Here is a 10,881-nt window from a genome sequence, read left to right as displayed (position 1 = left end):
AATGACCTTGAGATGACAGCTCCTTGGTTGTCCATTCTGCTCATTTCACACTGTGTTATCGTGTATTTAGATTAGGCCCATCAAAAGATTAGATTCTGACCCAATCTGGGGAACATCAGCTGAATCTTATTTCAGTTTTTAAAAGAAACTCCGCTCCCTTATTATCAATTATCCCATCTGATAATTGATATCATCTTTGTCCCTGTTCTATGTATAAATTACGGCTATTCTACAGCAAATTAGTTTAAGAGATTAAATTTGGCTTAGTAGGCAATTATGAGAGGATATGGGATCATGACATTAAGCTATAATTACAAAAACAGGAGTTGGGTTACCGACAGAGTCCCCATGCGTTTGCGTTTGGTGATAGGCACCATCAAAGAATGTGACTTCTCTCGCTGTTCATTGTTGACATAAATGAGCTAAAAAACATGAACATTTTAGATGCAGCTCCAAGTTCCAAAGGCTCAAAAATGGATCAGAATCCAATATATTTTATATTTCAGTCTATGAGTGTGATAGGCATCTACTCATGAGTCTTCGTCACACAAGGGCAAATCTACACACAACAGGAGCACAAAAAGAAAAGAAAAATGGGAGACCTGATGGACCATAGGGCACCACTTTAGGGCATAAAGAAAGCCAAAGCAGGGCTGAACTGGATGCGCCCATTTGTGGCAACTTTGAAACAAGGAAGGGGAAGCTTTTTGCGAGAAACGAACATCGATAAACGAGAAAGTGAAAGATGCAACTGGAAAGGGCAAAAGCAGCAATAATTCATACGCAAAACCCAAAGATCACAATAGCCACTCTCCCTGGTTCTCTGCTACTAATAACTCCTGCCTCCACCTTTCTATCTATGAGAGTTTAATGGGTGCTTAAGAGAGAACTGCCTAATCTTACCATAAAGTAAACCAAACTAATCACGTTACTAACACATTACCAAAAAATTATTAGTAAAAAATATTTAAAATTTAAATATTTGATAAATTTAAATTCGAATGAATAAATTCGAGATTATATTATTAATAAAACTTATTTAAATTTACTTATTTAACTAATTTAAATTCACATCGAATAAATTTATTAAAAAAAATTAAACACTCTCATTCAATATAAAAAATAAATAAAGGGCTATATTAAAGGTAGAAAAAAAAAAGAAAGACAACACTTATTTAGAGAAAAAATAAACTTCTAAAGTCACTGTTAATAGAGAGTAATAAATAGGAAACTTCGGGTTGGTCTTATTTTTAATTAAGAAATAAAACATATAAAAGAAAAAGTTCTCGACGGACCGTTCAATCGTGGAGCTATACATGCCTACAGAAACAATGCCCAAAATCTGGGCCGTACGCAGCCGGAAAGAGGCGCCGTACTGAAAGCCGGGGGGGGTTTGAGTGGGAAGTGATGTGTACTGGAGGGTATAGGATGGGACATTTTAGCTCTCTAGATTAGCTTTTTAGGGCATTTTATGTGCAGGAGCTTTCTTTTAAGGAGGTTTTTGACGAGGGATCGATTGGTGGACGTGTGTGCGCGACCTGATGCAGAGTCATAGACTCATAGTGTAATTAGTAATTAGTATTAGAGACAGATTGGAGGTGGGTATCCTGTCAGCTGGATCAATCATTTCTATCAATCAGGGTTCAGGACGCCAAAATTTTCTCAAAGGAAAACCAAATCCAGTGACAATTGGGTTTACAATAAAAACCTAGCCATTTTGGATAATAGCTGCCGTGTAAAGCCTGGACCTCGCCGAAAACAGCAGATATGGGCCAAGACATTTGAGTCCTAGATGGACTTGGCCCAACATGTTCGAGTCCTGGATGGGCTTGCGATGGGAAATTTAACAGCCTCACAGTTCGATTGTGCAGTTTATTCAATTTTATTGGATTCAGAACTCCATATAACTATAAGCTACAGGTATAAACACAAACAGCATCTGGCATATATATGTGATAGCATGTTCTGTACACCTCTGTGAAAAAAACACCTCTCTGCATCATGTGCTATCCTAATTCCTGCAATAGGAATTCGTATTCATATAATATGGAAATCTACATACGGAAATGCAATTATTTAACTAAAATGAGGCATCAAACACTAAATCAAAAGCAGATGATCAATCTAACTGGAATGTGGCACCTCCAGTTCTATGTCCACTGAATCATAGCCAGAGACATGATTAATACCATCAACCAAGGGAAACTTTGTTTAAGACTTGAACCACCTGCAAAGCAAAGATGTGGCACAAGAATGTTAAACGTAAAAGCAGAAATTTGCAGGCAGTATCAAAGCTTAAATTGACGACCTCACCTTGATTCTGACTGCTATCAGTTAATACAGGTGCTGGTGCAGCTGACCTATTTGAAAGTGAAATCCCAAGTCTTGAACAGTCCATTCCGATCGAGCCTTTTATTAGCATCAACACCTATGTCAGTACTCTAATATCCTTGACAAATCAACTTAACATTTAAACAAGCATTAGCAAACTAGAGTCTCTTACATTCTCTGAAGCATGGAAAGGCAGAGACATTGAGAAGGTTATAGTAACCCTCTGTACATTCGCATCTATAAGTGAAAGTAGATGTCTTGTTACAGGAACCGCCTCCACAATCAGTCCAGAAACAGGCTACATAACAGAAAGAACATAAACTTCAATCATTTATTAATGAAATTACCAAATGGAAACACAGCGTTTTGGCTATGTCAGGCTTACGATCAACAATTGATGCATTAGATTTGGTTGATTTATCTTGAACCGGCGAGGGAGCTGCCTGACATGTGTAGTCCAGTGTACCTAAAGCAACACAATCAATCAGCAATGCAGAAGAACTATTGCTTAAAAATGACTTAATTATATAAGGAAAACCAGTCCATTGTCCAGAGTTGGTGAGGATAATCACACAACCTAATCTTTAACTTGATATGGGTAAAATATCACCATCTAATTCTGACAAGTGTATTTGTTTGTGTTTCTTAATGAAATAGAAGTTTATCACGACAGGGTTCCTTGATAAGACAGTGATAACTTGCATTGACAACCTAAATAGAAAATATTATATTATTTTTGAAAGAAAAAGAAAAAATTATCACCTGAGTAAGGCACAGGGGGGTGCAGATATGATATGGTCATATACACTTTTGACTCCAGATATTATATTTAAATACATAATATATATATTTTTTCATCCTTCATATTCTTTTGCTGACCACGAAACTTAGAATCTTCTGGTAAATTTACCATCTCTATTCTCACACATAATCCTCTTAATTTTCTCAAACAATAGGAATTCCCAAATGATACACTTGGCTCTAGTCAGCTTTAACCAATCTAAAAATGCTAAAACTCAAAAACAAAAAGGAGGACAAATGCTTTATAGATAGAATCACTAGCATGAGCAAGTGAAAACAGACTTGGTAAAGTGCGTACATCTAGAGGATCCATGTGATTTAATTCTAAATATAAGGAGTAAACAGAGAGAGAGAGCTCACAATTGGGTACTATGCAAGGAAGAAACTTGAGATTATCATCATGGTCTGAGCGAGTCTGCTTCCAGCCAGAATCACATTCACATTCATAAAACAAAGTGCTGTTATGGGATGGCTTGCAGGTTCCTTTTCCACATTCCACTTTCTTGCACACATCTTCTGCAGGCAAAAAACCAGATCAAGGAAGAGAGACTTTAACCTTTAAGTCAATAATAGAAAAAAGAAAAGGTCAAGTGAAGGAACAAAATAAATAAATTTATGGAGGCAAATCAGAACAGGCTAGGTCATTGAAGGATTGAAGAACAAACCAAACACAGGAGAAAGAATTGGAGATAAGAAGTCACTCCTTGCAATCATAGGTTGCAAAAGAAGAAGAGCTGCAAGGGCACAAGCATGAGCCATCTCTGGAACAAACAACAAAGGAGAGAGAGAGAGAGAGAGAGAGAGATGATGAGTGGAGTAGCTGTATTTTTAGGAGTTTGAAAATTGGGGACGATCGTTAAAAATGGAAGCTACTCCACTGTTGAGACATGGAAGTTCAAAGGTTAACGTGGCTGACTTGAAAAAATGACATATCGTTTGAACGGGGTCGTTGGCAATTTGCTCTGGGAGTCGGATCCTCTCCAATGCCCCCTCACATTTTTAATAATCCACGCACGACTCTCCTATCTTCATTAATTAGATAATTTTTATTTGGGCGTATCTAAAATCAGAGATAAATATATCTCACCACGTGAAGCCAGGATCTAAAATAGAGGCTTAGGCAAATTGGGTATGAATTCATTCACACTTCACCTTCAGTGGATTAAATACAATGGTTGACGGAATGCATCTTCATAAATGCAGCTGATGATGGTTGTGGCGATGTTCAGTTTCTAAACTGGGCGGCGGACAACTAACGCCGATTCATCTCTTTCTAGTTTCCATTTTCTAAAGTCGACACCTACCTTCTTAATTGGGACTCGACCAAGGGATATTTATGATTAAAAAAAAATCAAGGGATATTTTATTTTCCTATACATATCTCTTATTTTTGTAACAAAAATTATTTAAAATATTTAAATTAACTTAAACTATATTCATATTTTAAAAAATACATTTATTTTATTATCATATAATTGAAAAAACAAATTTCATTTATATTTAATATCTACTTTGTTCATTTTCCTCATTGAAAATTAACTAATTAATTAAATTAAATTAATACGTATTATAATAACTTAATAAGTAAACTATTATTTAAAATAAAATAATTTATTGTTAATTATATATATATATGCTGAGACAGGGAATATTATTTATAATAGCAATTATTTTTTAAATAAAATTAAATCCTGAATCCTTTTAACGAATTATGACACAAAAATTAGGCACCGTTTTGGTGGATGTCATGATTTGAAATAATGAAAAATTGAAGAATTCAGATATTAGAAATTAGGAAGGATGGAATTTGTGTTGGGTCATGTCCAAGTGGAAGGGAAAGTCAATCCCCATGTCTTCCAGTTTGGAATTTTCGCATTATCGACAAAACATCATTTTCTTTTTCTATCGCAGATTGAGCTGAACATGAAAGCCCAATACCAATATTCATATCACGTGTTTGCAGCCCAAAGTACTCAGTAAAGGAAATATGAACAATTTCGAAATTATTCATGTCGGGGAGTGAAAATAGCTGTTTTACCGCGTCTAGTGAATGTAAAAGAAAAACAAAGTGGTCAAAACCTGACCGACATGATCCAAGAGCATCGGCTTATAATGACCTTCTTGGAGGACACTTTGTTGCTCAAGGACTATGTGGTCCTCTTACTTTCTACAAAAACTCAGCGATGGACCACCTTGGGCTTGGGGCCTTCCCAAAACCATTTTTTTTTTCTTTTAATAAATTGATCTAACCTTCTTTTTAAATTGACCCCTTTTATTTTCTAAAAAATTAATTTAAAGTTTTAATTTATTCAAGTTATTATAAATCTTAAATTTTAGTGATTCACTTTGTTAATTTATCTCTAAAAACATTTATCTAAATTTAGAACTAAGAATTTTACCAATTTAATTTTAAAATTAAATATTGTAGAAATGGATTTTTTTTTTGTAATTTTCTATTTATTGTTATCTCTATTGAGCTATTTTATTATTATAATAATAAATGAAAATTTAAAATTATTTATTATTTTAAAGTCTCAAAATATAAATTTGTTGTTAAGAACTTGAATTTATTTCTTTACTAACATTTAACAAAAAAAATTTTATTATTATCATCTAATAGGTGTAACTTATAATTTCTGAAAATAATTATATAGCTACTTAAATTTTAGTCGTTTTATATGTTTCTTTCGTTGCAAAAACTATTTTTAATGTTCCTTTTTTATAACAATCTTTATTAGAAAACAATCTAATTTTATAATAAAATCATTTAACTTTATTTAAAATAAAAATTTTTATAAGAATTTAATTAATTTTTTTAAAAATGAAATCATGTATGACTAATAATTTTATAAAAATTTATTTAAATTTTTTTCTTCGAAAATGAGATACACAGAGGTTAATTTTTTTAAAAATAAAAATTACTTCTTTCAAAATGTAGGAGATCGAAAATCCTATTCTTCTAAGCTCGCTGATTATTTGATTTTGAATATCATTTTCTTCGATAAGACCAATGACTAGTACAAACAAAAAGAGGGAAAATCAATCTTAAAAAATATATATGTATTCCACGTGGCATGAGACCTTAGAGAGAAATTTCCAATTCCATACCATTTTCTCAACAAACAATAATTAATCACATAATTAACATGTCTGGTATTGTAAGTGTCAGTGATAGATTAACCAGACTGTATCAGTCATTTACAGAATGTCTTTGAAAGTATATGAAGACCATTATCACATGATTAACATTCACCTGCGACAAAACATAGAGATCATCACCACCTTCGATGCGCCAGAAATGTATATCAATAAAAATTAATTGCATCATTTGAAAAAAAAAATACTTAAGCTAACGTGATTATATATGTATGATGTATTATTCCTGGACACCTAATTTTGGTTGAATGTGCAATGCCAACATGTTGACAGTATCTTTAATTGAGAGATTAGAGCTCTTATAGAAAAGGAAAATGGACAATCAAACCACCACGTCAAATGGGAAGCATGCACACACACACACACCACGTGACTGCCAACTAATCTTTTCATCATCTGCGATATTTTTAATAATGTCCCAAAACCATTACCATTAATACTCCTTCACCACTAGGTCCAATACCATTACTGCAGTCAGTGCTAAGTAATAAAAGATTTTGATAGAAATTTAATTTAATTGGTTTTTTATAATAATTTTTATTTAAAGTGAAATGTTTATTTTTTAATTTAAAAATTTATTTTTTCAAAAAGTTAAAAAATAATATATAATTTCATGAGAATTTATTTATTATAAAATAAATAGTTATTCCAAACAAAATTCAATATTGTTTTCCTTCCCTGAAGATGCCAGAGTTTCCAGGATTTGATGTGTGCTGGCAGTGGCCCTTCCAATATAAGCTCAGGCTAAAGCCAGATAGTAACTGTGATATAAATTGTGTTGTCACCCCAACAACTTCTCTACAATCTCATCAGCATCATCATGTATGGCATTGTCTGTAGACTGTAGTACAGGATTATCAAAGCATCTTGACCCCTACCCTTTTGGAGATGGAAAATGATGGAAAGGAACTTCCCTTGCAGTATGTTTGGATACAAAAAAGTTGAAAAGAAGGAAAATAAATTAAGAAAAAAGTAACATTTTCCTTCATTTGAAAAGTTAAAGAAAATAAAATTGTTTTACCTTGGTTATTTTCTATTCAAATTAACGAGAAAATAAAGTAAAATCATTATTTCAATTTAAAATTACATATATATCCTTTAATTTTTTAAATTTTATTTAGAATAAACTGTAAAGTTGTAATTTCAGAAAAATAATAATATTTTTTATCACTTTTTTCTTTTCAAATAGGAAAAAAATAAGTTTATTATTATTTTCCGTCAGTCCAATAAGAGAAAATAAAAACTGATATTTTCTTGTTATTATCGACTGTCAAAGGCGACCTTCACTTCGGATCATGAACAAGAAACTTAACTTAAAAGACAGTGAAGAAGAATCCACCGGCTAGGATAGGATAAGCACGTGCACTCCCTTACAAGTACACTCCTCTAAGGACCCCACAAGATGACATGAGGTCTAAAATCCATGACCCCAGAATAGACCTCAAGTGGACAAGCACCCCCCTATCCCAAGTATTGACATGAGTATTTTACACGGATTCTGCATGTTCGTGACCCATTTTCACATGGTTTCTGAGCCTCCCCCATCTCACCATCAACTCATTAATAAACAGAAGATCATAGAGCTTTCAATTACTTTTAACTCCCTTGCTAGCCCACATGAGAAGCAGCTTAAATGAAACGACAAAATTGGTAGCTACGAAAAATTACATCAAAGGCAAAGAATCTCTCCCAATAAGATGGCAAGTGGCTCACTGGGAGCTTCCTCTCAACTTATTTGTTTTCTTGCAGGACGTACCTAATAAAGATAACTCAGAACCTATATCATCCTTTTGGAAATGGTGGGCATATAACAGTAAGATTAGGCAGTCAAAAATAAAGAAAGCAATTAGATTGTGGATGGAGAACTGTAGTGTTGAAAGCCACTTATGAAATATAGACAACAAGTCATTCGCATCTCGTTTGTTTCTATCTTTACATGCGCTTGCCGTGATACTATCACTGCTTAATTAGAAGGGCCAGGTAGAGATGGGGAAGACAGGCAAATGGCTTCGAAGTTTCTTGGCAGGAAAGAAAGACAAGGAGAAGGAGAAAGAAAAATGTAGAATTGATCAGAATTCAGCAACTAATATTGAGAATCCGCTCACCCCAATTTCGATCCCACCAACTACTCCAAAAGAAAAAAGAAGATGGAGTTTTCGCAGGTCTTCAGCTGCAGCAGCAGCTCCCAGCAGGGACATGAAAATTACAGAAGCAACCGCCTTGCCACAATCAGAGGTTCAGGCTACATTGGAATCAGAAAATGAGCAGAAGAAGCATGCCATGGCAATGGCAGTTGCTACAGCTGCTGCTGCTGATGCAGCTGTGGCAGCTGCACAGGCTGCAGCAGCTGTGATCCGGCTAACTGCTACTGCCCCTGGGAGAACAAGTTCCATTGAAGAGGCTGCTGCCATAAAGATTCAGTCTGTCTTCCGTTCTTATTTGGTAATGGAATTGAATTTTCCATCTGTAATAAGCCAATTAGCCCAGCTTGTCCAAGATGCAAGCTTGATCTTACGAAAAAACTATTCTAAGAATATGATAATGTGAATTGTTTTGTTGGTCTTGTTAACAGGCAAGAAAAGCATTATGTGCATTAAAAGGACTGGTGAAGTTGCAGGCCCTCGTGAGGGGTCACCTGGTGAGGAAACAGGCAACTACTACACTCCGGTGCATGCAGGCATTGGTGACTGCACAGGCTAGAGCTCGGGCTCAGAGAATCCGGATGACTGAAGAAACAAAGCCAACTAGTCAGAGACAATCGATCCACATAAAATCAACACAGGAGAACAGATTCAGGCACACAAATTATGTAAGCAATTTCTGACTCCATTGAAATTTCCAGTTCAAGATACATTCTCTTATCAAGCTGGAAAACTATGTAATTTAAATCCTAAGCGACTGAGACTTGATACGAATTTGCTGCATGGACTCTGGAGGATATTGATAGAGGAATGGAGGATAACATCAAGATTGTGGAGATGGATCTTGGACAACCGAAGGGAAACACAAAGAGCAGAAATAGCTACTCACACCAACCACAAGCAGAAAGAGTGGAGCATAGATTTTCCACACGTTATGCATCATCAAATCGTGCATACTCAAAGCCAGACTACTGCCAAGTCTCTCCAGCTCCATCAGTTCTTACAGACATGAGCCCCAGAGCTTGCAGTGGGCATTTCGAGGACTACTCCTTCAACACTACACAGAGCAGCCCCCAGTACTACTCTGCAGTATCAAAACCTGATCCATCAAGAATTCCATTCTGTTTTCCTCGACCAGAGTATGCAGAATCATTGTCCTATGATTACCCATTTCCAAACTACATGGCGAATACAGAGTCTTCCAGAGCCAAGGTTCGGTCACAGAGTGCACCGAAACAAAGGCCAGACTCATTCGAGAGGCAACCGAGCAGGAGGAGGGCGTCAGTGGAAGGAAGGAATATCCCAAGATCCAATCGGATGCAGCGCTCGTCCTCACATCTGGGAGCAACAACTCAGAATTACCAATACCCGTGGTCAATCAAACTTGACAGATCAACAGTATCCCTCAAAGACAGTGAGTGCGGATCCATCAGCACAGCGCTCACAAACACCAGTTACTGCAGAACTCTTGTTGGCTTTGATGTGAGTATGAATCAACTTTAAGTTGATTTGATTTGACAGAAAAAAAAAAATACTGAAAGAGTATTATATGTAACTGATCATATAAGATGATCTGATTAACAGAACTTGTCAATCCGAACTTAATTGAGTTGTATGTTTTGACCCTGCAGGTTCAAGGATATAGGTACTAACAGTGCACAACTCTCCATCACTGCAATGGATATTTGGTGTCTCATCTTATTCAAGGAAGCAATGTATTGCACTGATAGCTATTAAAACGTTCAACAATAAAGAGCTGCCGACAACTTCTTAATCCTCACTCTGTTACTCATTGCAAGGAAGCGGAGTATTGCAAGCCGTAATTGTAGATTATTTATTTTTTACTTCTTTTTAATGATTTGGACAACTATGTTCCTGATGGAAGCATTATGCTAAGAGAATTAACCTCATGAATGACCAAGAAAGTTGAGGAATGCACATTACTTTTTGTCTCTATCAATATAAATTCATTTGGGTGTAAATTTTTCTCATATTGTCACTCCTTTAATCTTTGATTTCTTGTTAATCCTGCAACTTTCATGAAAATCTTCTAAAGTGTGCTTCTTTAGAACCAGAATCCAGTTTCTACCATAACCTACCTACCAAGGGATCCTAGAATCAAATCTCTGCAATGTGCTGAAAAATAAGGATCATATTTCCCAGAGCAGATAAAAGAGATTAGAAGAGTTGCCCAGCTTTTTCTAACATTTTTAATTAGAATAATTTACTTTTATGTTGTTGGTTTATGTAAAAATTAATAAGTATATCTTATTATTTTTATAACTTAATATTTTTATATTTTGATTTTGTAAAATTGAAAATTTTTTCGTCAAAATAATTTTTTTAATTTGATAAAATTAAAATATAAAAGTTAAAGTATTTATTTTTAAAAATGAATGGCATAAGTATTAATTTCCATATTATTCAAAAGGCATAAATTTTACCATTTTCA

At 34.7% G+C, this 10,881-nt stretch overlaps 2 protein-coding genes across 3 annotated transcripts; one reads left to right on the top strand and one right to left on the bottom strand.

Annotated features, from left to right (window-relative positions):
• Positions 1-1,923: 1,923 nt before the first annotated feature.
• On the bottom strand, positions 1,924-4,203 carry LOC110601099 (slit homolog 1 protein). Of its 2 annotated transcripts, none has more exons than XM_021738113.2 (6): positions 3,798-4,203; positions 3,493-3,645; positions 2,717-2,797; positions 2,504-2,629; positions 2,314-2,409; positions 1,924-2,227 (listed from the first exon to the last, which is right to left on the bottom strand). In XM_021738113.2, the coding sequence occupies exons 1-6, from the start codon at positions 3,889-3,891 to the stop codon at positions 2,151-2,153; spliced, it is 627 nt and encodes a 208-aa protein (XP_021593805.1). In that variant the 5' UTR covers positions 3,892-4,203; the 3' UTR covers positions 1,924-2,150. The 2 variants fall into 2 exon arrangements, with proteins under 2 accessions (XP_021593805.1, XP_021593804.1); XM_021738112.2 differs by having other exon boundaries at positions 3,493-3,648; positions 3,798-4,200.
• A 3,705-nt stretch (positions 4,204-7,908) lies between these two features.
• LOC110601423 (protein IQ-DOMAIN 19) lies at positions 7,909-10,420 on the top strand. Its single transcript, XM_021738545.2, has 4 exons — positions 7,909-8,730; positions 8,861-9,097; positions 9,225-9,911; positions 10,061-10,420. Exons 1-4 carry the CDS (start codon positions 8,275-8,277, stop codon positions 10,079-10,081), a joined length of 1,401 nt encoding a protein of 466 aa, XP_021594237.1. The 5' UTR covers positions 7,909-8,274; the 3' UTR covers positions 10,082-10,420.
• Positions 10,421-10,881: the final 461 nt, after the last annotated feature.

The sequence above is a fragment of the Manihot esculenta genome, chromosome 15, assembly GCF_001659605.2.
Source record: "Manihot esculenta cultivar AM560-2 chromosome 15, M.esculenta_v8, whole genome shotgun sequence".
Lineage (NCBI taxonomy): Eukaryota > Viridiplantae > Streptophyta > Magnoliopsida > Malpighiales > Euphorbiaceae > Manihot > Manihot esculenta.
This window is presented reverse-complemented; position numbering and strand designations above follow the sequence as displayed.